This window comes from Oryctolagus cuniculus, chromosome Y, assembly GCF_051225735.1.
Source record: "Oryctolagus cuniculus isolate XC-2025 breed Fujian yellow rabbit chromosome Y, ASM5122573v1, whole genome shotgun sequence".
NCBI lineage: Eukaryota > Metazoa > Chordata > Mammalia > Lagomorpha > Leporidae > Oryctolagus > Oryctolagus cuniculus.
This window is the reverse complement of record NC_142889.1, coordinates 21,031,185-21,058,211: the sequence shown is the minus strand read 5'-3', so window position 1 is coordinate 21,058,211 and position 27,027 is coordinate 21,031,185. Positions and strand designations below refer to the sequence as shown.

The window sequence follows — 27,027 nt, the reverse complement described above, 5'->3', positions numbered from 1 at the left end:
GCTGTGTCATTGTTGCCTTGTAATTAAACTGTAAGACATTTTTATACAATTTAACGTAATTTGTCTAAATACCATGGCTCACAAAGGAACAATATTATATTTATATGGCTTAGTGTGATGTAGACATTAATGTTCTATTCATAATTTTATTATAAGCTTTAGTACAATTTTACAAAGAATGTAGAAAAGCAAATCTGTTGTACACACTACTCCATGACAACAATTTCATCACATTAAAATATTATTTATTTATTTATTTATTTATTTTAAAGATTTATTTATTTGAAAGTCAAAGTTATAGAGAGGTAGAGGCAGAGAGAGAGAGAGAAAGAAAGAGAGAGGGAGGTCTTCCATCCAATGGTTCACTCCCCAGTTGGCCACGATGGCCATGTCTGTGCTGGTCCAAATCCAGGAATCAGGATTCTCTTCCAGCTATCTCACATGGGTACAGGGGCCCAAGAACTGGGGCCATCTCCCACTGCTTTCCCAGGTCATAGCAGAGAGCTGGTTCAGAAACAGAACAATCAGGACTTGAACTGGTGCCCATATGGGATACCAGCACTGCAGGAGGAGGCTTTGCACTCCATGCCCCAGCGCTCTCCCCACAGTGGAGACTTTCACTGAAAATATGGAGTCTTTCACTGAAAATATAACTGAGCAAATCAATTTGTTAATATTGTTAATATATTTGGCCATATTAGCATATTTTAGAAATTATGTTTAATTAAGATGTCACAGTGATGTGTTGCCAATAGAACAATGTATTTTTTGCTTTCAGATCATTTAGTTGTTCCATTAGCAAGGGTGATAGCAATGATGATACTTCCGGAATCTCAAGGAGAAATTTAAATGGAATTACAGAGGAGAGACATTGCTTGTTATTATAATATTATCAATATAAAGATCCTTTCAAATGAAAGGAAAAAAAGTCCATGGCTGGCAGGCTTTGAGGCTCATCAGATTTATCCCCACTAAACACAATTTGGAAAATAGATGTTGAAAGGGTAAGAACTGATTCCCACTGTGGTAAGGCTGCCTGGCATGGCCACAGTGGCTGTTGCTCAGGAGAATAGCAGGAGACAGGGCCAGCACCATGGTGTGATCATCCCCTATGAATAGTGGTTTGAGTTTCAGCTGCTCTATTTCTGATCCAGCTCTCTGAGAATGTACTTAGGAAAACAGCCAAATATGGCCCAATATTAGGGGCCCTCCATCAATGTTGGAGACATGGATGGATTTCCAGGGTTCTGACTTCATTCTGTTGCAACCCAGGCTATTGCAGCAACTTGGCCAGTAAACCAGTAGATGGAAATGTGTGCTCACTTGTGCTCTCTCTCTCTCTCCTCTCTCCTGTCCTCTCCATCTCCCTCTTCTTTCCACTTACTCTATTTCTCTGATTTTCAAATAAATGAGATATTTTTAAAAAAACTTAAAAAATATTTTTCTGATTCCTCCAGTTTTGACTAAATGTAGTAAAAAAAAAGAGAGAGTGGAGACAGGTTGTTCATATCCATGTTTGACAAAGAGCACTGTCATGGAATTGTAGGGAGTTCACCAGTGTGTGGCAGTACATCCAAAATACCTCTGGATGATCAACAACAAGCAGCACAAAGAAGCACTTGAGGTTTGGGCTATAGGCTCTCTGACATGTCCCATGACATTCTCAGTTGAATGATTAACCAGACATTGGCAGGGTCAGATAGCATTGTGACTTCATCCAATGCTGCATTGTCTTGAGATGGTTGATGGATATATTCAGACACTGCCATATGGATCAGGATGGTAGGATTCAGGTGTATAATCAGCAGTACCTTCTCATGGTCCTCATAATTGTATAACATCAGCCTTCTGTGATTAACCACATAAATATGTAAGAAACACTGAAATGCCAAATATCTTACCTTTAATGAAACAGAACACAATACTAAATTTTATATAGTTAATATCTGAGGACCTGTTAAATATGTGTATAGTTGATTCATGTTTCTGTAGTTCAGCAGTATTATGATAATGCAAATATTGCAGTTGTGATGGTATCATGATGAACACATTGGGTTCGGTAACTCTTTAATTGTGCCATTGTACATACTGCATTGTCAAACTGAAAAGATGTGTCAGGAATTATGCTTGGGCAAAATGATCATGTGATTTTCTAAATCTCTCCAGTCCTACAGTAAAAAAATTTTTCAACCAATAGGGATTTTAAAATAATACAGATGTTCCTGTGTCTTATTTTAAAAGAGGCATATTCATTGGAAAATACAGCAAAAGCAATAAAGCAGCATTTACTTACTGAAAAAAATTACTTGAATTCTTCCTAAGACTTACATGGTCATCTAGATTCAAGCAGCTAAAAGACCCAATGTAGTCCACCCCACTGCAAAAAAAAAAAAAAATCCAGAACACACTTTAGTCAAACTATGAAACATAAAGGAAAATGAGAGAATTCCAAATACAGTAACACACAGTGTCATGTTTGTCATGTTTAATATAAAGGAAAAGAAGCAAGTTTTTCAATAGAAACCATAGAGGCCAGAAGAGATTGGGGTGATATATTCAATATTTGAAAAGAAACCCAAAACACTGAACCATGAATATTATATCCAGCAAAACTATCCTTTAGAAATGGAGGCAAAATAAACTATTTCATAGACATACAATAACAGAGAATTCTACACCACTAGATGAGGCTTACAAGATATTGGCACAGGCAAAGAATTTCTGGAAAAGACCCGGGAGGCACAGGCAGTCAAAGCCAAAAGCAACTATTGGGATTGCATCAAATTGAGAAGTTTCTGTACTGCAAAAGAAACAGTCAGGAGAGTGAAGAGACAACCCACAGAATGGGAAAAAATATTTGCAAACTATGCAACAGATAAAGGGTTAATAACCAGAATCTACAAAGAGATCAAGAAACTCCACAAAAATAAAACCAACAACCCACTTAAGAGATGGGCCAAGGACCTCAATAGACATTTTTCAAAAGAGGAAATCCAAATGGCCAACAGGCACATGAAAAAATGTTCAAGGTCATTAGCAATCAGGGAAATGCAAATCAAAACCACAATGAGGTTTACCTCACCCCGGTTAGAATGACTCACATGCAGAAATCTACCAACAGCAGATGCTGGTGAGGATGTGGGGAAACAGGGACACTAACCCACTGTTGGTGGGAATGCAAACTGGTCAAGCCACTGTGGAAGTCAGTCTGGAGACTCCTCAGAAACCTGAAGATAACCCTACCGTTCGACCCAGCCATCCCACTCCTTGTAATTTACCCAAAGGAAATTAAATTGGCAAACAAAAAAGCTGTCTGCATATTAATGTTTATTGCTGCTCAATTCACAATAGCTAAGACCTGGAACCAACCTAAATGCCCATCAACGGTAGACTGGATAAAGAAATTATGGGATATGTACTCTTTAGAATACTATACCGCAGTAAGAAACAATGAAATCCAGTCATTTGCAACAAAATGGAGGAATCTGGAACACATCATGCTGAGTGAAGTAAGCCAGTCCCAAAGGGACAAATACCATATGTTCTCCCTGATTGGTGACAACTGACTGAACACCAAAAAGGAAACCTGTTGAAGTGAAATGGACACTATGGGAAATGGTGACTTGATCAGCATAGCCCTGACTGTTAATGAACAACTTAATACATTATCCCTCTTAGTAGTTTTTTTGTCTGTTTTACTTAATATGACTGGTTTAATTCTGTAATTAATACACAGTTATTCTTAAGTGTTGAAATTTAACTGAAATGTGATCCCTGTTAAACATAAGAGTGGGAATAAGAGAGGGAAGAGATGTATAATTTGGGACATGCTCAAGCTGACTTGCCCCAAATGGTAGAGTTAGAAGCATACCAGGGGACTCCAATTTAATCCCATCAAGGTGGCATGTACCAATGCCATCTCACTAGTCCAAGTGATCAATTTCAGTTCACAATTGATCACACTGATAAGTCTAAGAGTCAAAGGGATCACACAAACAAGTCTAGTATCTGCTAACACTAACCGATAGAATAAATAAAGGGGAGAGTGATCCAACATGGGAAGCAAGATACTCAGCAGACTCATACAATGGCAGATGTCCTAAATAGCACTCTGTCCTCAGAATCAGCCCTAAAGGCATTCGGATCTGGCTGAAAAGCCCATGAGAGTATTTCAGGCATGGAAAGCCAAGACACTCTGGCAAAAGATCTCTGTGAGTGAGATGCCAGTGGAAAGAACAGGTCTTCAAAGAAGGAGGTACCTTTCTCTGAAGGGAGGAGAGAACCTCCACTTTGACTATGACCTTGTCTAAACAAGATAAGAGTCGGAGAACTCAGAGGGCTTCCATAGCCTTGGAAACTCATGACTGGAGCATAGGGAGATTACTGATGCCATAGACAGGAGTGTCAATTGGTAAAGTCAACAACAGGAGTCACTGTACACTTACTCCTCATGTAGGATCTCTGTCCTTAATGTGCTGTGCATTGAGATTTAATGCTATAACGAGTACTCAAACAATATATTTCACTTTGTGTTCCTATGGGGGTGCAAACTGTTGAAATCTTTACTTAATGCATACTAAACTGATCCTCTGTTAAAAAAAAAGAAATTATCAACTCCCAACTTGACTCTCAATGGGATTAAACATGAGAATAGGTCTGATCTGATTTCATCATCATTTAAAAAAAATCATCTATTATTTTTCACTTTATGTTTCTGTGTGGGAGCAAACTGTTGAAATTCTTACTTAATGTATACTAAGCTGATCTTCTGTATATTAAGATAATTGAAAATGAATCTTGATGTGAATGGAAGGGGAGAGGGAGTGGGAAAGGGGAGGGTTGTGAGTGGGAGGGATGGTATGGGGGGGAAGCCATTGTAATCCATAAATCGTACTTTGGAAATTTATATTCATTAAATAAAAGTTAAAAAAAAAGAAATCCTGAAGGGAGGCCTATATTAGAAATAAATGATAAAGACACATAACATTACCAAAATCACCAACAGTGCTGATACCATCAGCAACCAATCAGCTTAATGGCAGGTGGTAGTTCTTATCAGAACATACTAAACTTGAATGTAAATGGATTCAATTCTCCTGTCAAATACATACTGGTTGGATGAATGGATTAAAATTAAAAAGACCCAACTCTACACTGACTACATGAAACTAACTTCACAAGTAAAGAAACAGATAAACTAAAAGTGAAAGCCTGGAATTTGATAGACCAATCAAATGGAAACCAAAAGTGAGTGAGAATAGCAATACCCATGTTAAATCAAAATAGCATATTAAATAAAAATAACATATCAAACCAAAAACTTATATTGTCACAAACTATAGAAAGAGACTAAGAAGCACATTTTATACTGATAAAAAGGTTTAAGTCCCAAGAGGGTATGGCAATCATTGATATCTATTCACCTAGCAAAACACCACCAAGAGATATATAATAAATATCATTAGACCTAAAAGGAGAGATGGACTCCAATGCAGTAACAGTGGGCAACTTCAATGCCACACTGTTACCAATGGATAGATAAACCAGACAGAAATTCAATAAAGATACATCAGAATTTAACCACACTGAGAAAATGGATCAGTTACAGATGTAGTTACAGAAGTAACTGGGTGTAGTTTCAGCCACCAGCTGCAGCATACACATTCTTTACATCAGTACAGGGAGGATATTTTTGTTTTACTATCAATTCACATTTTAAGACTCAAATCAAGTCTCACTAAAATTTAAAAGAGTGAAATAATTCCATGTAGCTTCTCAGACCACAAAGGACTAAAACTAGAAATCAATAAGAACAGTAGAATATTTACAAATTAACAGCATGCTACTGAATGGCCAGAGTCCTTGAATGAATTTAAAAAGAGAAAAAATGCTCTTGAAATAAATAACAATGAAAACACATCATATCAAATCCTGTGGGATACTGCCAAGACAAAACTAAGAGGGAAGTTTGTACAATAAGTGCTTACATTAAAGAGTTAGAAAGACTGCAAATAAATGACTGCAGCATGCATCCCTGAAACTTAGTAAAACAAGAAAGAGCCAATAGAGAGGTGAGGTGAGATGTAATAAAAGTCAGAATAGAGATAAATAAGATTGAAACTAGAAAAACACTTTAAAAAACATAAAATCAAAATCTGGTTTTTAAAGAAGATAAACTTAATACACAAGTTTTAGATAGATTAACAAAATAGAGAAAAATTGTAAAATTACAAGTATAGAAGGAGATATTATAGCTGATACCACAGAAGTAAAAGGAAGACATAGAAAACCTAAACAGACCCATAACTGAGACAGAAATTTAAACAGTAATAAAGGCACTCCCAAGAAAGAAAAGCCTAGGATCAGATGGATTCACTGCTGAATTCTATCAGACATTTAAAGAAAAATTAATTCCAATTCTCTTCAAACTATTCAGAACAATTGAAAAAGAGGGAATCCTCCCAAATTCATTCTATGCAGCCAGCATCACCTTAATTCCTAAGCCGGAAAAAGATGCAGCGTTGAAAGAGAATTACAGACCAATATCCCTGATGAACATAGGTGCAAAATCCACGACAAAATTCTGGCCAATAGACTACAACAACACATCAGAAAGATCATCCACCCAGACCAAGTGGGATTTATCCCTGATATGCAGGGATGGTTCAATGTTCACAAAACAATCAATGTGATACACCACATGAACAGACTGCAGAAGAAAACCATATGATTATCTCAATAGATGCAGAGAAAGCATTTGATAAAATACAATACCCGTTCATGATGAAAACTCTAAGCAAACTGGGTTTGGAAGGAACATTCCTGAATACAATCAAAGCAATCTCTGAAAAACCCACGGCCAACATCCTATTGAATGGGGAAAAGTTGGAAGCATTTCCACTGAGATCTGGTACCAGACAGGAATGCCCACTCTCACCACTGCTATTCAATATAGTTCTGGAAGTTCTAGCCAGAGCCATTAGGCAAGAAAAAGAAATTAAAGGGATACAAATTGGGAAGGGAGAACTCAAACAATCCCTCTTTGCAGATGATATGATTATTTAGGGGATCCCAAGAACTCCACTAAGAGACTATTGGAACTCATAGAAGAGTTTGGCAAAGTAGCAGGATCTAAAATCAATGAACAAAAATCAATAGCCATTGTATACACAGGAAATGCTATGGCTGAGGAAGAACTTCTAAGATCAATCCAATTCATAATAGCTGCAAAAACAATCAAATACCTTGGAATAAACTTAACCAAGGACGTTAAAGATCTCTATGATGAAAATTACAAAGGCTTAAAGAAAGAAATAGAAGAGGATACCAAGAAATGGAAAAATCTCCCATGCTCATGGATTGGAAGAATCAACATCATCAAAATGTCCATTCTCCCAAAAGCAATTTATAGATTCAATGCAATAACAATCAAAATACCAAAGACATTCTTCTCAGATCTGGAAAAAATGATGCTGAAATTCATATGGAGACATAAGAGACATCGAATAGCTAAAGCAATCTTGTACAACAAAAACAAAGCTGGAGACATCACAATACCAGATTTCAGGACATACTACAGGGCAGTTGTAATCAAAACAGCATGGTACTGGTACAGAAACAGATGGATAGACTAATGGTACAGAATTGAAACACCAGAAATCAATCCAAACATCTACAGCCAACACATATTTGAGCAAGGACCAAAACCAATCCCTGGAATAAGGACAGTCTATTCCATAAATGGTGCTGGGAAAATTGGATTTCCATGTGCAGAAGCATGAAGCAAGACCCCTACATTTCACCTTACACAAAAATCCACTCAACATGGATTAAAGACCTAAATCTATGACCTGACACCATCAAATTATTAGAGAACATCAGAGAAACCCTGCAACATATCGGCACAGGCAAAGACTTCTTGGAAAACACCCCAGAAGCACAGGCAGTCAAAGCCAAAATTAACATTTGGGATTGCATCAAATTGAGAAGTTTCTGTACTGCAAAAGAAACAGTCAGGAAAGTGAAGAGGCAACTGACAGAATGGGAAAAATATTTGCAAGCTATGCAACAGATAAAGGGTTGATCACCAGAATCTACAAAGAAATCAAGAAACTCCACAACAACAAAACCAACAACCCACTTAAGAGATGGGCCAAGGACCTCAATAGACATTTTTCAAAAGAGGAAATCCAAATGGCCAACAGGCACATGAAAAAATGTTCAAGATCACTAGCCATCAAGGAAATGCAAATCAAAACCACAATGAGGTTTCACCTCATGCCAGTTAGAATGGCTCACATTCAGAAATCTACCAACAATAGATGCTGGCGAGGATGTGGGGAAAAAGGGACACTAACCCACTGTTGGTGGGAATGCAAACTGGTCAAGCCACTATGGAAGTCAGTCTGGAGATTCCTCAGAAACCTGAAGATAACCCTACCGTTCGACCCAGCCATCCCACTCCTTGTAATTTACCCAAAGGAAATTAAATTGGCAAACAAAAAGCTGTCTGCATATTAATGTTTATTGCTGCTCAATTCACAATAGCTAAGACCTGGAACCAACCCAAATGCCCATCAACGGTAGAATGGATAAAGAAATTATGGGACAGGTACTCTATAGAATACTATATAGCTGTCAAAAACAATGAAATCCGGTCATTTGCAACAAAATGGATGAATCTGGAGAAGATTGTGCTGAGTGAATTAAGCCAGTCCCAAAGGGACAAATATCATATGTTCTCTCTGATCGGCGACAACTAACTGAGTACCAAAGGGGAAACTTGTTGAAGTGAAATGGACACTATGAGAAACAGTGACTTGATCAGCTCTTGTCCAGACTGTTGATGTACAATTTAATACTTTATCCCTTTTGGTATTTTGTTGTTGTTTCAGTACTATTTGTTGAACTCTGTAATTAAAACACAATTATTCTTAGGTGTTTAACTTTAACTGAAAAGTGATCCCTGTTAAATATAAGAGTGGGAATAAGAGAGGGAGGAGATGTACAATTTGGGACATGCTCAATTAGACTTGCCCCAGATGGTGGAGTTAGAAATGTGCCAGGGGATTCCAATACAATCCCATCAAGGTGGCATGTACCAATGCCATCTCACTAGTCCAAGTGATCAATTTCAGTTCACAATTGATCACACTGATAAGTCTAAGAGTCAAAGGGATCACACAAACAAGACTAGTGTCTGCTAATACTAGCTGATAGAATAAAAAAGGGAGAGAATGATCCATCATGGGAAGTGGGATACACAGCAGACTCATAGAATGGCAGATGGTCTAAACAGCACTCTGGCCTCAGAATCAGCCCTTAAGGCATTTGGATCTGGCTGAAGAGCCCATGAGAGTATTTTAGGCATGGAAAGCCAAGACACCCTGGCAAAAAAAAAAAAAAAAAAAAAAAAAAAAACCTAAATTAAAGATCTCTGCGAGTGAGATCCCAGTGGAAAGAATGGGGCATTAAAGAAGGAGGTACCTTTCTCTGAAGGGAGGAGAGAACTTCCACTTTGACTATGACCCTGTCTAAATAAGATCGAAGTCGGCAAACTCGAAAGGCTTCCATAGCCTTGGCAACTCATGACTAGAGCTTAGGGAGATTACTGAAGCTATAAACAAGAGTGTCAAATTGTTAAGTCAACAACAGGAGTCACTGTGCACTTACTCCTCATGTGGGATCTGTCCTTAATGTGTTGTCCAATGTGAAGTAATGCTATAACTAGTATTGAAACAGTATTTTACACTTTGTGTTTCTTGTGTGTGCAAACTGATGAAATATTTACTTAATACATACTAAATCGATCTTCTGTATATAAAGATAATTGAAAATGAATCTTGATGTGAATGGAATGGGAGAGGGAGTGGGAGATGGGAGGGGTGAGAGTGGGAGGGAAATTATGGGGGGGGAAGCCATTGTAATCCATAAACTGTGTTTTGGAAATTTATATTCACTAAATAAAAGTTAAAAAATAGAAAAAAATCATAAAATTACAAGTATAGAAGGATATATTATAGCTGATACCACAGAAATAAAAGAATCATGAAATTACTATGAATATTGCATGGTAACAAATTTTAAAATATGAAATAAAGTGATAAATTCCTAGTTACATATATTATAGCAATGACAAGGTTTTTTAAAGCTTTTTAATTTTATTTTTTGGAAGGTAGAATGACAAAGCAAGGTAGAGACAACAAAGTGATCATCAGTCTGCTTGTTCATTCCCCAAAGGACCTCAATTGTCAGGGCTGAGATCGTCAAAAGCCATTAGCCTGGGAATCCATCTGAGTGTCCTACATGGATGGCAGGGGCCTAGCTACTTGGTCCATCATTCTCTGCCTTTTCAGGTACATAAGCAGGGAGCTGTGTTGGAAGCAGAATAATGGTGACCTAAACAGGCACTCTCGTATGAAGTGTCAGCATCACAAGCAGTAGCTTAGTCTACTGAGCCACATGCTGGCCCTCACAGTTGGTTTTTAACCCAGGGGGTAACATCATTAGGTCTAAATTTTTTAAAATATAAAAAAAATCTGAAAGTCTGAACAAGGTTTCAGGAGGCAGGGTTGAAAGGAACACAGTTCAAAGATTACTGCAGTAATCCTTGGGTACATAGTAGTAACCCGAACTTAGGTAAAGACATGGGAGAAGCAGAATCAACAAAGACTAGGAATGACACTCTCACTGAGGAAAGTACCCTGGGAATTATATTAACTCCTTGGCTGAGAGTTACCTTATACAACATTTTTATTCAATTTAAATACAAAGGATATTTCTGAGCTAGACAGCACTATGACATATCAGTGCTTGATGTGCAGTGCTAAGCAGTGTATGTGCATATTCTTAGAATTACAGCATATGTAAAAATTTATTTTTAAAGTATTTTTAAAAAAATTCCTTTATTTGACAGGTAGATTTACAGTGAGAGAGAGAGAGAGAGAGAGAGAGAGACAGAGAGAGAGAGAGAGAGAGAGAGAGAGAGAGAGAAAGGTCTTCCTTCCATTGATTCACTCCCCAAATGGCTGCAATGGCCAGATTTGCACTGATCCTAAGCCAGGAGCCAGGTGCTTCCTCCCATTCCCCCATGCAGGTGCAGGGGCCCAAGCATTTGGGCCATCCTCCACTGCTATCCCAGGCCACAGCAGGGAGCTGGACTGGAATTGGAGCAACTGGGACTAGAACCCAGTTGCCCATATGGTATGCCGGCACCACAGGCAGAGGATTAAACTAGTGTGCCACAGCGCTGGCCCCATAAAAATTTCTTATATTCTTGCACTGGTCTTATGTTTACAATGAATTCCATGTTGTTCAACTAGCAATATTGAAGTTTTAGAATAAAGCCACTCAAAATCCTCTCATGTTGTTTCAGGTGACTGAGTGATAGCCTGGCCATCTGTAAAAATTATATTAGTTGTAATTTTAAAAATACTTGTACCATATTCTTAAATGTACAGAAGTACTAATTATTTTTATGGGGAAAGCCATAAGTACTTGTTAATAGAACCTATTTCTTGTCAAGTGATGTTTTAATCACACTTTCACACTAAATCCATTTGCAAGACAATTTTTTTCATCTTTCCTTTTATATTTTAAATATGTATTTTTGTTGTTTTGAAAACAAAATACTTGTTTTTTTTTCCATCTACTTGAAAAGCAGAGCAAGAAAAAGAAAAGAAATAGACAAATCTTGCTGCTGTTATACTCTCTAAATTACAAGAACTGTCAGGGCTGGACAAACTACAGCCAAGAACAAGGACCCATGAGCTAGAAGCTCCATCTGTGACTCATGTGGGTAGGCAGAAACCCAAATGATCCATTACCTACTGCTTTTCAGGGTGTGCTGACCAAAAGTCGGATTGGAAGGAAGGTTGCCAGGACACACGTCAGCACTCAAATACTATCATGGGAATCACAAGTGGTGGCTTACTTCACTGTGCCACACTCACCCCTACCTTACTCTCTGCAATGTATCACTTTGACTTTATAATGTGTTTGTCTAGGGAAGTCAGTTGGCCATCCTTTATAAGATACAAAATATGTTATGCGAGTCATAGAATTTTGTTATTGTAATTAAAGTGAATTTAACAAATTCATACTGCTTAATAATAATCATTTCATGGGATGTCCTGCAATGAAATTAAATATTTTACAAATAGTTTTCAGTACCCATAAAAGCTTGTTTGAATTGAAAATATTGGAGCACCTGGGTTCAAGTCCTGGGTCCACTTCTGTTTTCTGTTTCCTGAATGACAGATTGTGGTCCAAGTACTTGAATCCCTGCCACTGCTGTCGGGAACTCAGATTGAGCTCTTGGGTTCTGACATTGGCCTAGTTCATAACCGGATGTTGCAGGCATTTGGGTAGTGCACAAGTGGGTGGATGATATATTTTGGTCTCTCTTTCTCTGCCTTATCAATAGAAAATGAATTTAAAAAATATTAAACTTGGTTTATTTCTATCAAACACAATGGGTAACTTTCTTTTTCCTTTTGCTTTGACAGAAAGCTTAAAGTAAATTTGATTATATATTGAGTTAGTATGAGAGGCGTGATTTTCTTTGTCCCTTAATATTATTCATTCTGTTTTCAATTTAATCCCCATTGTATAATATTATTGCCCTTTAAGTTACATAGAAACTATCACTAGGAAAAAATCAAATTACAATTTGCATTACAAACACAGATAGTCTATGTAAGAGAATATTTTACCCATTTTAATTTTTAACTTTACCCTACCCATTTTAAATTTAATTTTGACGTTTTTAATTTTTAATTTTATTTAAACATTTTAATTTTTGTCTGTTTGTCCCTGAATCTTTACTCAGAAACAAGTCCTGGAGCCTAAGTTGTGGACACTTTAGTCTGAATCATACGTTTTTTCTCTCCACATGAATTCCCCACAATGCATCAGTGTATAAAATGAAACGTGTACATTAAAAATCAACTATGGAAACAATCAATTTTGTCGGGGACCACGCAGCATGTGACCTCTTAGTTGAGAGACAGGGCTGGACAGGCCAGACCTGATAGTACTGATAACGCAACCTTGTGTGACCTTGTGCCTTAAGGCCTTGTAACCTTTCCCCTACTTGCACTAGCATTGCAGCTACAAGATAAGCCCCCCCTTCCCCCTCCCGATACCCTGCCTCGATGATATATAAGTGTGTGGTTGAAAAATAAAGTCGCAGCTTGATCGGCACCTGTCTTGCTGCCATCTTTGTGTCTCCTGTCCCTTTCATTTCTCCTTCTAGGTGCTCGGCCCCAGTTGCTGTCCCGCGGGACGGGACAACTGGCGCCCAACGTGGGGCTCGAGTGCGGCCCTTGGGGTTCGAGTGCCTGTAAGATTGGAGGAACGCCGCCTTCCAGGAGGAAAACTTGGATCCAAGTGATTGTGCGACCGGCTCGGAACTGCCCACCCGAGATCATTAGCATCGGTCGACGCTGCGGAGTGAAGACGGCGCAAGGTAAGTGACAGCCATGGGACAGGCATTATCGTCACGGGAAATGTTCATTTTGGGTCTCAGGGAGGCCCTCAAGACACGAGGAGTTCAGGTTAAAAATAAGGATCTAAAGGCATTTTTTGAGTATGTAGAAAGATTGTGTCCCTGGTTCCCCAAGGAAGGAACAATTGACGAGATCAAGTGGGAAAGAGTTGGAAGTTGTTTAAAGGATTTTCATGAGACCTTTGGCCCTGCAAAAGTGCCTATTACGATTTTTTCATATTGGAACCTGATTAATGACATTCTAAAAACCCGTCACCTAGATAAGACTATTGATGCCCTAGTAAGGGATGGTGAGGAGACGTTACAGCAATCCTCCCGACCTGCATCTAAATGCCCATCTATCATTCTAGATATACCCTCCACTGATGATGACCCCAACAATAAAATTAAAGAGCCCACTTTAGCCCCTACCAACGAAGCGAGCCAACTATATCCTGCCATCCGAGACAAATTAGATTCAGATGAGGAAGCTGCCCCAGAGGAAGAGGTCGTGCACTATCCTAATTCCATTGGCCCCCAAATGTTAAAAATTCCCCGCCATACAATACTCACCCGCACCTTCCCATTTGTGCCCCCGCTCTCTATGACTTTAACCCTCCTGTGCCTGACTTGTCGGCCTTGCGACAGTCACTTCAACAGAGACGAGAGCACATCCAGCTCCTTAAGGAAATAAAATCCCTTGACGAGGAGCTCCGCCACCTTGCCTTAGAGCAGCCCCTTCCAAAACCTAAACAAGGTAAAGTCAGGTCCAAAACCCAACCCCTTCTAGCTTTCCCTGTAACCAGGAGGCAAGCCGGAGGTCATTCTGAGCCTGCCGCTGATGGGGAAAATGAGGCTGAGGAGAATTCGCCCCACCACTCTGAGGAAGATAGTGAGGAACCTGGGTCGGAGGAGGAAGATCAGGTCCCCATTCAAGGACCTGGTAATGGACAGCCGCCACCCTATAAAAAACTTAGTCTCAGATTTATTGAAAAACTTAAAACTGCTTGCACCCAGTATGGTCCCACTGCCCCTTATACTCAGGCCTTATTGGAAAGCCAGAGTGCCCAGTGGCTTACACCTAATGATTGGGACTTCTTCGCCAGAGCTGCTCTCAGCGGAGGTGACTATGTCCTGTGGAGGGCTGATTATGTTCAAATTTGTAAAGAAATAGCCCAACAAAGTTTTGCTAAAGCTTCATCTAAAAATTGGACCCTCAAAAAACTTTTGGGAGATGCCCCGTATAATTCCAACAATTCACAAGCCCAGTTCCCTGATGGACTTCTGGCGCAAATTAAAACTGCTGGACTAGGGGCTTGGAGAAAGCTTCCTCAAAGGGGAGCAGTCACTACCTCTCTGGCTAAGATTCAGCAGGGGCCCGACGAGCCTTATAGTGATTTTGTCTCGCGCCTTAATGTTGCAGCTGAGAGACTAGTTGGCCCAGGAGAAAATGGAAGTGCATTTGTTACGCACCTCGCCTTTGAAAATGCCAACCCAGCTTGTAAAGATATTCTTCGGCCTCATAAACATAAGGGTGATCTTTCAGACTATGTGAGGCTCTGTGCTGGTGTGGGATCGGCCCATGCCATGGGCTTGGCAATTGGGGCCGCACTCAAACTGACCCAAAATCCCACCAAGGGGACCTCCACTTGCTACGCCTGTAAACAGCCTGGACATTTTGCCCTCGAATGTCCAACTGCCTTATCAAACAGGCCCATGGCCCAAGGCGCGGCTCCATCTCCTCCAGGTAGGCCGCTCCCCTCCACCCCATGCCCCCGATGTCACAGGGGTTATCACTGGGCAAACGAATGCAGGTCAAAGAGTAATTCTTCAGGCCAACCCCTCCCTCCTAGTGTGCCGGGAAACTCCCAGAGGGGCCAGCCCCTGACCCCAGTTTCTCAAAGGACAAACCCTGGGGCAGTACGGTTTGTCCCTTCCCAGCCTCAGGCTCAGCAAATACCTCAACAATTGCTTCTCTCCAACGAGCAACCCCAGGTAGTGCAGGACTTGACCTCTGTGCCGCCTCCAATACAATATTAGATTCCACCCAGGGCCCACAAATTATCCCTACAGGGGTGTGGGGCCCCTTGCCTTCGGGTACCTGTGCTTTTATTCTTGGCCAAGTATCAGCCACCCTTAAAGGCATTCAAGTTTTTCCCGGTATTATTGACGGTGACTTTACCGGGGAAATAAAAATCCTAGCAGCCGCTATCAGTGGAGTAGCTGCCGTTCCACAGGGCACCCGTCTAGCACAACTGGTTCTTCTGCCTTTAATTACTGGAAGTACATCCTCAATTTCTTCCAGGCCCCGAGGCATTACCCCTTTGGGCTCCTCGGATGCTTATTGGGTCCAGCCAATTACAAAAAATAGGCCTGTGTTAACCCTTACTATTGAAGGAAAGGATTTCAAGGGCATTTTGGATACAGGGGCAGATGCCACGGTCATATCTCAAGATCATTGGCCCGCCCATTGGCCACTGACCGCATCTCTCACCGATTTGTGAGGTATAGGCCAGTCCAATAACCCCCAAGTCAGCTCAAGGGTATTACGCTGGAAAGATAAGGAAGGCAATCAGGGCACTGTGACTCCTTTTGTATTACCAGGCCTTCCTGTTAACCTGTGGGGACGTGACATTCTCTCCCAAATGGAAGTTATCCTGTGCATCCCTAATGCTGTGGTCACACAAAAAATGCTGCGCATGGATTATGTGCCTGGCACAGGACTTGGAAAAATGAGACAGGGCATAACTCAACCTATTACAGTCCCCTCTAAAACAGATAGACATGGGCTCGGATATTCGGATTTTTAGTAACGGCCACTGGCCTTCCTGTACCCCATGCAGATAAAATCACATGGAATACTCAAACTCCTGTTTGGGTGGATCAGTGGCCGCTTACTCAAGAAAAGCTAAATGCCGCTACAGCGCTTGTACAGGAGCAGCTCGCGGCTGGACACCTAGAGCCTTCCAATTCTCCCTGGAATACGCCCATTTTTGTCATAAAGAGAAAATCTGGTAAATGGCGCCTTTTACAGGATTTGCGTGTCATTAATAAGGTCATGGCACCCATGGGTGCCCTCCAACCTGGCATCCCAACCCCCGTGGCCATCCCAAATGGTTATTACAAAATAATTATAGATCTCAAAGACTGCTTTTTCACTATTCCTCTACACCCTGATGACCGTCCTTATTTTGCCTTTAGCCTCCCCCGTGTTAATTTCCAGGGACCGATGCAAAGATTTCATTGGAAAGTCTTGCCCCAGGGAATGGCCAATAGCCCCACCCTTTGTCAAAAGTTTGTAGCACAGACAGTGGACCCGGTTCGTTTACACTGGCCGCACATTTATATTCTACATTATATGGATGACATTTTACTGGCGGCTCAAAACAAGTCAGACCTACAAGATTGCTTTACAGCACTTTCTAAAGCCTTTCTTACCCTTGGTTTACAAATTGCTCCTGATAAGGTCCAGTTACAAGACCCCTTTACCTATTTAGGTTTAAAATTACAACAGGATTTGGTTTTTGTGCCCCGCATCCAGTTCCGCTTGGATTGCCTCCATACCCTTAATGATTTTCAAAAACTTCTAGGAGATATTCAATGGCTCAGGCCCTATTTAAAAATATCTAATAATGTCCTTTTACCCCTCAATGACATTCTGCGAGGAGACCCAGATCCCTCTTCCCCCCGTGAGCTCACCCCTGCTGCAGGAGACGCATTAAACCAAGTAGCGCAAGCCATCAGCCAACAGTTTGTTTCACAGATTTCTTATACTCTCCCCCTGCTTTTTGTAGTTTTAGCCACACCACATACGCCCACTGGAGTTTTTTGGCAAAAATCCCTCATGCCCAATAAAAAGGGTCAACCTCTTTTCTGGGTTCATCTTCCCATTTCCTCATCTAAGGTAATTGCAGTATATTTGTCTCAGGTTGCTTCAATAATCATCAAGGCTCGTTTCCTTTCCCGCCAATATTTTGGAAAAGACCCCGATGTTGTAGTAGTGCCATATACCCAAGAACAGACCCAGTTCCTTCTTCAAACTTCTGATGACTGGGGAATAGCCATGTCAGGATTTATGGGAGTCATTGACAATCACCTCCCTGATGACCCCGTGTTACAGTTTGCCCAATCCTATTCCTTTATTTTCCCAAAAAATACAAAAAGTAACCCCATTCCAAAGGCTGTTACAGTGTTTACAGATGGGTCCTCCAATGGAATGGCTGCCTTCATGGCAGATAACCGTTGCCACGTTTTTAAAACATCTTATCAATCGGCCCAGTTGGTTGAGCTGTATGCCATACTTCAAGTCTTTACACAGTTTTCCAGTCAGGCTGTAAATATTTATACCGATAGTGCATATGTAGCTCACTCCATTCCATTGCTTGAGACTTCTCCTTTTCTTAAAACAACTTCCAACGCTATGCCCTTGTTTATACAAATTCAAAAGCTAATACGAGAAAGACAACAGCCCTTCTATTTGGGACATATTAGGGCACACACAAGCCTACCAGGATCACTCTCAGAAGGTAATGCCCAGGCAGATGCTGCTACAAGGCTTACCTTCCCCACAACTGTGGGATCGGTGCAGAAAGCTCAAAACTCAGAAGGTAATGCCCAGACAGATGCTGCTACAAGGCTTACCTTCCCCACAACTGTGGGATCAGTGCAGAAAGCTCAGAACTCAGAAGGTAATGCCCAGGCAGATGCTGCTACAAGGCTTACCTTCCCCATAATTGTGGGATCAGTACAGGAAGCTCAAAACTTGCATAGGTTGCATCACTTAAATGCTCAATCTCTCCATTTGTTTTGTAAAATTTCACGAGAACAGGCTCGTGAAATAGTCAAAAAATGCCCCTCATGCATTATAAGCCAACCTGTACCACATTTGGGAGTCAATCCGCGTGGTCTTCTCCCTAATCAACTGTGGCAAATGGATGTCACACACTTCCCAAAATTTGGCAAACTAAAGTATCTCCATGTCTCTATAGACACCTATAGTGGCTTTGTCTTTGCCTCCCCCCACACAGGAGAAGCTGCTAAGGATGTTATCTCGCACCTTATCACAGCTCTTTCTGTACTGGGAAAACCTGTTAAGATTAAGACAGACAATGGTCCTGCTTATGTCAGCACTAAGTTTAAACAATTTTGTGAGGCGCTCCATATTAACCACATTACAGGAATTCCCTACAATCCACAGGGACAGGGAATCGTTGAAAGAGCCCATCAAACACTAAAAACTTGGCTCACTCGGCTTGAAGCCACTTCCTTGTCTTTTGCCTCTCCCCGCGACCGATTGAATCATGCGCTCTTTGTGCTAAACTTCCTGACCTTGGATAATAATAATCATTCAGCTGCGGACCATCATTGGCACCCTTCCCCTGATATGGCTCTGCCTATGGTAATGTGGCGAGACCCCCTCACCAGTAGCTGGCACGGCCCAGATCCAGTACTCATTTGGGGACATGGCTCAGCCTGCATCCTGGACCAAAAACAATCGGCACCAAGATGGCTACCTGAAAGATTAATTAAACAAGTTAATCCACCAATTCCTACAAATAATGATGTTGTTCCAGAGCCTGTACTTGGCCCTGAGAACGCCTTTTCTTTATACCCACAGGAATGAAAAGACCCGGCTGGACGCTACTGGGACTCATTACAGGACTCCTTATTATTGCTGGAATTGTTGCCATTGTTGCTATTTGAGTATCTTATCTTCTCTCTATTCTCTCCTCCCCTGCTACATTTCCTGAGGGCTCACTGATTAACCCCTCCAAAGGGCCCTAATACAATGGCCCTCAGCCTTACTCTCCTGATGATGGCAATCTACACCATCCATTGGGCTCCACCAGTCTTTGCAGGGCTTGACAACCCTCAGGGCATTCAAAAATACCTTCAACAGCATCACCCTTGTACCTGCTCAGGGGGCATAATAGTATCCTTCCCACGAACCCGTGGCCGTGGCCGTGTTCAAAAGCCGCATTTTACACAAGACTGCGGAGATAAAACTGCTTATCTGACCGTCCCGGGTTCCCGATGGTTCTGTGCTCCCAAACCTAAGCTAGACTCTTACCGCACTGGGGATCAGTGCCCATCAGAGTGCAATAAAACTATCCATTACTCCGTGCACTCCTTCTGTTATACACAGTATCAAACCTGTAACAAGGGAAATCAGCGTTTATTGTTTGCTGTTATGTCAGGAGATTATGAAGGAACGTTCGGAGGAGAGTTATCCTCTTCACACTTCAGCTCCCCCTCCTGCCCCACTAAGGGACAAGTAGCCTGCTGGTACCCTATAGCCCCTGTGGGAGTGTCTGATGGTGGAGGCCCTCAGGATACCCTTACTAAATTAAAAACACAAAAGGTACTCGAAACTGTATTTGAAAACCTTTACCCTTCCCTCCAATACCACCCCCTGGCTAAAGTTCATTCCAGAGGAAATAAAGACTTGGATGTCAATACCATCGATATCCTTACCAACACCCATAAACTGCTTAATCTCTCTGCCCCAAACCTTGCAAGAGACTGCTGGCTCTGTTTACGCCAGGGACCCCCCCTTCCTCTTGCCATTTTTCTACCGCTTAATAATACCCTTGAGTTCAATAGCTTCTTGGGCCACCCCCCTATGCAGCCCTTTCCTGTTCTTCCTGTCCCAACAGAAAATATCACTTGCCTTTATAAACCTCCCAACAACAATCCCTTCGATATCGATGTAGGCCTTGCTCCTTTCTGTACAAATAATGTAACAGTAAACTACCCTCTTTATGCCCCTAATTCCACCGTTTTTGTATGAAGGGATAATTTAGCTTACACCATTTTACCAACAAATTGGACCGGTAATTGCATGCATGCTATACTTTTTCCTGATATAGAGATTATCAATGGAGATACCCCTGTTCCTATCCCCTCCCTTGATTATATTGCAGGGAGACAAAAATGAGCTATTCAATTTATTCCTTTATTAGCCACATTGGGAATTTCCTCAGCTATGGTTACAGGATCCGCAGGACTAGGAATCGCGGTCCACAAATATAGAGAATTGTCCCAACAACTTATTAATGATGTGCAGACCCTATCCACCACCATTCAGGACCTTCAAGACCAAACTGATTCCCTAGCGGAAGTGGTTCTACAAAATCGTAGAGGCTTAGACTTGCTTACTGCTGAACGGGGAGGTATTTGCTTGGCTTTACAGGAAAAATGCTGTTTTTATGCTAACAAGTCCGGCATTGTTCGTGATAAAATCAAGACACTTCAAGAAGATCTGGAGCATCGTCGACGTGCAATGGCTGAAAATCCCTTTTGGACTGGATGGAATGGACTGCTTCCCTATTTGCTACCGCTTTTAGGCCCCATTGTTGGGTTGCTTGTTGTGCTATCTATAGGTCCTTGTCTCCTCAATAGGCTGATGGCCTTTATCAGACAACAAGTAGATAATTTAGCAGCCAGACCAATTCAAATACATTACCAAAGTCTGGCCATGGAAGATCCCATGGAAAACATTATCTCTCTCTCTGGCCGGTGAAGTCTGGCCAGTGAGGTCACGGTCCCTCCAACAACTGACTCTCCCCTTCGGTCTGCCGCTGTCCCAGTCGGGAGCCCAGGAAGGTCCCCAGGCCTATCAATAAAATGAGCAGTAAGCCAATGACGGGCACCTTCCTGGAACCTCACCCACCTAAGACAGGAGTCCTTGGGGACTGGCAAGGATATCCAATGACGGGTAAGAGGTGCTGGAGCTCCGGGTTGATTCCTAAGACAGGCACTGCTCGCTCATCACGCTTGGCCTAACCGGTAGCCATTTCTGTTTAATTGATAAGAAAGGGGGATATGTTGGGGACCACGCAGCATGTGACCTCTTAGTTGAGAGACAGGGCTGGACAGGCCAGACCTGATAGTACTGATAACGCAACCTTGTGTGACCTTGTGCCTTAAGGCCTTGTAACCTTTCCCCTACTTGCACTAGCATTGCAGCTACAAGATAAGCCCCCCCCTTCCCCCTCCCGATACCCTGCCTCGATGATATATAAGTGTGTGGTTGAAAAATAAAGTCGCAGCTTGATCGGCACCTGTCTTGCTGCCATCTTTGTGTCTCCTGTCCCTTTCATTTCTCCTTCTAGGTGCTCGGCCCCAGTTGCTGTCCCGCGGGATGGGACACAATTTGGTTCAATCACTTATCACCTGCCAGTGAAGCGTACTATAGAGGGCATTATGATTAACTTGGACACCGACTGAGGTGTAGGCTTTGCTTCTGCTGCTCTGAAAGGCGGCCTGGGTGCTTCTCCCTCTCAGGGGAGGAGGGCTTGTGGGAGCTGGGCGTCCAGTGTTCCTGGTCACAGGAGGGTGGCCTCGGCCACTGTTCCTGAGCAGCGGAGCTGCTGCCCTCAGACTTCCTCACTCGCGCTGGCAGCCTTATCCTTGTCAGGAAGAGGTACCTGGGCTGTGATTTTATCCCGTTCGCCATCTCTCACCCAGCGGAGGAGCTCAAGAGACACGCACACCCTTCAATGGGGAGGTAAGACCTCCTTCATGGCTGATCCTTCTAGTGGCTTTTCCCAGCATGGGAATCCTGAGGCAAGCCCAGGATAGGAGCAAGCCCTGGCCTCAACGTCCCAGCACACAGGCTTCCTCTTCCCACAGTCTTAACTCACAGCGGCTGTAGCCAAGCAACGAGGTTAAAGGGAAGTGCATGCGCACCTGCAGAGGGCAGTCACTGCACATGCGCACAGAAGACCAGTGGCTGCCAATAATCAGTGCCAATGTTGGGTCCTTGCTTCTGAGCGATGGCCCTCCTTGCTTTCAAAATGGGTGGGCCCTGGTGACAGCAGGCAACATTTTGAGAAAGAAAGATTCAGATCTGGAACTTCAGGCGGTTGAAAGCCTTGTACCTAGTAAATTTCCCTAAATTCTCTGCCTCTCTTTATCACTGAAGTAGACATCCTCGACAGTTTCTTTGGAAACTTAATAGCTGCAGCAAAATTGTGTTTTCATGACGTTAGAAACCGGCCATATGCATTACCAGTTGCAAACTTAGCAACAGAAGTCAGTGCATGTTTGTAGTATTTCAATTTATATATTTTTTGTTTATAGGAACAACCAAATAAAAACTACAGTTTTATGTTATAGATCATGTAAAACATGATAAACATAGATATTTAGGAATATAGAATAAATTTTAAAACTCTCCAAGGAAGCTTCAAAAACAGTATTTTAAAAATGACTTATTTGTATTCAGGCAATTTTTCCAAATATGTTTCTCTCTTTTTTTGTATTTTGATGCTACTCTGATTAATAAATATTTGTTGATATTTCTGATTAGTTTTTGTGCTCTGAAATTGTACAGACTGTACTGAGAGAAGATCTGTCTTGTACAGTACCCTATGTAATAATGGGAATGGATTTTATTTAATTATCATTTTATTGAGCACAATATTGTAATTGCAGTATTGATAATATATTATGGAGGAAAATAAAAGAAAAACCTGCTAGCATATATATGTATTTTATATATGGAAAGGAAAATTTTATAGTACTTTCTGATTTTAAATCTATTTTTTCTGATCTAGAAAACAAAGTGGATAAGCTAATTACTGAATGAAAAAGAAAAGGAATTTTTACCAAAGTCTCAATGCAGAAATGAACAAGCTTAGGATGGTAACAGAGGGTATAAATTATAGTAAGAGTATGTTGGCTTCTCAAATGTTGTAATTTCAGTCTGGAAAAAAGTTTGATTCAAAGCATGAAGTACATTATAGAGCTTGAAATAGAATGTTTTGGCAGCTCCTCCTTACAACTCTTTCACAAGTCAGAAAAATAAGTTTAGTTTTCATCTGAAATCATTAAATTTAGAGAAAATTTCTAATATGGGACATCAAGATAAGAAAAATCATTTAGGGAAACTGTTTAAAAAACTGTCCAGTAAGAAAGGTAGTAGGTAGGAAAGAGATATTTTATTACAAAACTTGATATTGAAGACCTACAAATTAGATAAATGTAGTTTGAAAATGTTTCCTGCCACCATTTAGAAAACAGCAAGCCTATTGAGAATAACACAATGACAGGAACTTTCTTTGAAAAACAGTAAAGATGAAATGAAGCAGATGAATTAAGATTTGTTTAAAATATTCTCTCAAGTGCTTTATAGGTCTCCGTGAAGAAATGGAGTTGAAATGTTTTTAGTGCAATTTTGAATGTTGGCATTCTGGGTAAAAAGATACTACAACATTTTCTTGCCAAAAATACATCTTTTTGAAAGACCAACCTGCTTTGATAATTAATTAGAAAATTCATTAGAGTTCTCTCAAAGAATAGAAAATACACTAACATTTCATAATGCAATATTTAATCATAATGGTAGAAATGATGTTATAACTAACTTCTATTCAGATAAATGACTATCAAAATGTATGCTAGAATATCATTTTATATACTTAAAATATAGACATATAAAGAGGTATTTACAAAAATGCAATTCAAATATGAATTTAATAAATTAATAATTTTATAAATTGTAATATAAATGCTTGTGTTTTGAGTTAAAGTTTGATGTTTTATGACTATAAAGGCACACAGTATTTCTGCTTTATTTTTATTGAGACACTATATAAGCACTGGGATTTCTTAAATTTATTTGGTGTGAACATTAAATTCAGCTGTGATTTTCATTAAAATTTTAATAATTTTTTAAAAATGAAGTCACATTTAATAATGACATCAGATCTGTATATAAGTTTAACAAATGAATAATTACAAAGTAACAAAAGATGAGCTTATTTTGTTTCTCATTATAGTTCTCTGTATTTCCACCTTATCTGAACTGTAAATTCTCTTCTTCAGCCCTTCTGCTCACTCCGCTGTGGCATGACATGACTCTGTCTTCATGAGACTGAGTTGGCTCATTCTCACTTCTAGCATAGCTCCTCCTGTCAGCTATGTCATCCCACTACAAGATGGAAACTAGCATGAGAGGGATGGTGGCCTAAACTAATATCTAAAGATAGCTCTGAACCCATGGCCTCCTGAGCCCATAACCTCTGTAAGTATGGACTGAGCATGAGAATATCTTATTGTTAAAATTGTCTCTTACCACGGGGCCATCAAAGAAAGAGGTACCTTTCTCTGAAGGGAGGAGAGAACTTCCATTTTGACTATGACCCTGTCTAAATAAGATTGAAGTTGGCGAACTCGAAAGGCTTCCATAAACTTGGCAACTCATGACTAAAGCCTAGGGAGATTACTGACGCCATATATAAGAGTGTCAAATTGTTAAGTCAACAACAGGAGTCACTGTGTACTTACTTCTCATGTGGGATCTGTCCTTACTGTGTTGTCCAAAGTGAAGTAATGCTATAACTAGTACTGAAACAGTATTTTACACTTTGTGTTTCTGTGTGAGTGAAAACTGATGAAATATTTACTTAATACATACTAAATCGATCTTCTGTATATAAAGATAATTGAAAATGAATCTTGATGTGAATGGAATGGGAGAGGGAGTGGGAGATGGGAGAGGTGTGAGTGGGAGGGAAAATAAAAAAAATACACAATTACTCTTAAGTGTTTAATTAATGCTATAACTAGTACTCAAATAGTATTTTACACTTTGTGTTTCTGTGTTGGTGCAAACTGGAAATCTTTAATTAATATATGCTAAATTGATCTTCTGTATATAAAGATAATTGAAAATTAATCTTGATGTGAATGGAAGGGGAGAAGAAGTGGGAGAGGGGAGTGTTGTGGGTGGGAGGGAAGTTATGCGGGGGGAAGCCATTGTAATCCATAAGCTGTACTTTGGAAATTTATGTTCATTAAATAAAAAAAAATTGTCTCTGACCAAGTTAGATGAATGGTGACTTTTCACTCTATCACTAAGTTAATGATGTCACATTTACTTCCTTACCTGATCCCTCTCCTCCAATAGGAAAATTCCAAAATCATCCTCCACTTATTTCCCAGAAAAATTAGCAGGGAGTTGGATTGGAAGTGGAGCAGCTAGGACTTGAATTGGTGCCCATAAGGGATGCCAGAACTGCAGGCTGGGACTTTAACCCACTGTGCAACAGTGCTGGCCCCTAATGGTTACTTTTGACTTTTCTATTTTTCATGTTTGCATTAAAATGGTTATATTAGTCTACACAAAAGCAGAATATTAAAACAATAACATTCTACCACTACCTGTATTATAAACATGTAGCTAAAATTTCTTTTAAAATTATGTATAAAATGCAAAACCTAAACCACATCCCCATGAATCATTCATTCATTAATTAATTTAAAATTTTAAACTATAGTTTGAATACCTCTTTTCTTTCTCATGCTAATAGTTCCTACTTAATAATTGACTCATATAGACTCATTTCATTTACTCTACAGTTGGATTTATTTTAATCGCAGTATTGTGAGAATGTAGCAAGTTAATATATAGGTAGCAAGTAGGTAATCACTTTGGAAATCTTCAAAATGAACCCCAATAAAATGAAAACCCATTAACCATATGAACAAAATATAATTGGCTAAGCATCTGGACTTCAATATCAGATATACCTATATTCAAATTTTAGTTTTCTTCATAACATCTTGAGTGCTTCCAGGCAATATAATGACACCTTCTAATCTTTATCGTCTTCATCAGAAATTCGGATAATGGAAACATATAGAGTGTTAGTGAAAATTCAATGAGATAAGTACCATTTGCCAGCCACAGTGCCTGACATAAATTCATGCCTCATTCATTGAAGATTTTCAGGTGTAAGACATTTGAGATTACTTCTGAACTTAATACAGAAGAATGGGAGGTCCAAGATGGCTGAATAGGTATAAGATATGCTGATTTTGACCACAGGAAGATAATAGAAAGAAGGTGAAGTAACTGCATTTCCAGGACAGATTTTAAGAGAAGTTTACAGTGGAAATCCTACAGAAAGTAGGAAGACTCTGGAGCAGCATGGACAGTACAAATACATAGCAGTGAGTGGGAACACCACAGGGGACTCCCACAGCTGGATCTGGAGGAGACACCATCTTCTTGGAGTTGGGTGAGCTCTATCTGTGACATCCTGTGTCACCTGTGATATTACCTGAGGGAGAACCATTTGGACAGCTTTGACTTTGAGTGAAGCCTGGTGGACAGTAAGGGACAGTTTTCCCACCTTACCCTGTGACAGAAGAGCATACTGATTTCTCTCTATTCCCCCACAAAGGTGACTGGTGACTAGCAGGAAGAAAGTGCCATCTTAATAAGGCAAGTAAAGGCATCTGCAGCTCACATGTGCTTCTTGACTAGTTTATTTATTTATTTGTTTATTTATTTATTTATTTATTTATTTATTTATTTCTGTTTAAGGAATACAACTTTATGAATTTAATATATATGGATGTGGGAACATGATGCTTCTCCCCCTCCCTCCCTCCCATCCAAACTCCTGCCTTTCTTCCTCCTCCCTCTACTTTTCCCATAATTATTTTAATGATTTAGTTATTTATTTGAAAGTCAGAGTTATACAGAGCGAGAAGGAAATGTAGAGAGAAAGAGAGAGGTCTTCCATCCA

General features: G+C 40.4%; 1 protein-coding gene and 1 pseudogene across 1 annotated transcript; both read left to right on the top strand.

Annotated features, from left to right (window-relative positions):
• Nucleotides 1–13,143: 13,143 nt before the first annotated feature.
• LOC149119346 (uncharacterized) lies at nt 13,144–20,276 on the top strand. Its single transcript, XM_089325098.1, has 2 exons — nt 13,144–13,468; nt 19,104–20,276. The coding sequence occupies exon 2, from the start codon at nt 19,275–19,277 to the stop codon at nt 20,274–20,276; it is 1,002 nt and encodes a 333-aa protein (XP_089181224.1). The 5' UTR covers nt 13,144–13,468; nt 19,104–19,274.
• A 195-nt stretch (nt 20,277–20,471) lies between these two features.
• LOC149119345 (uncharacterized) overlaps nt 20,472–27,027 on the top strand; it is a 108,970-nt pseudogene continuing 102,414 nt past the window's right edge.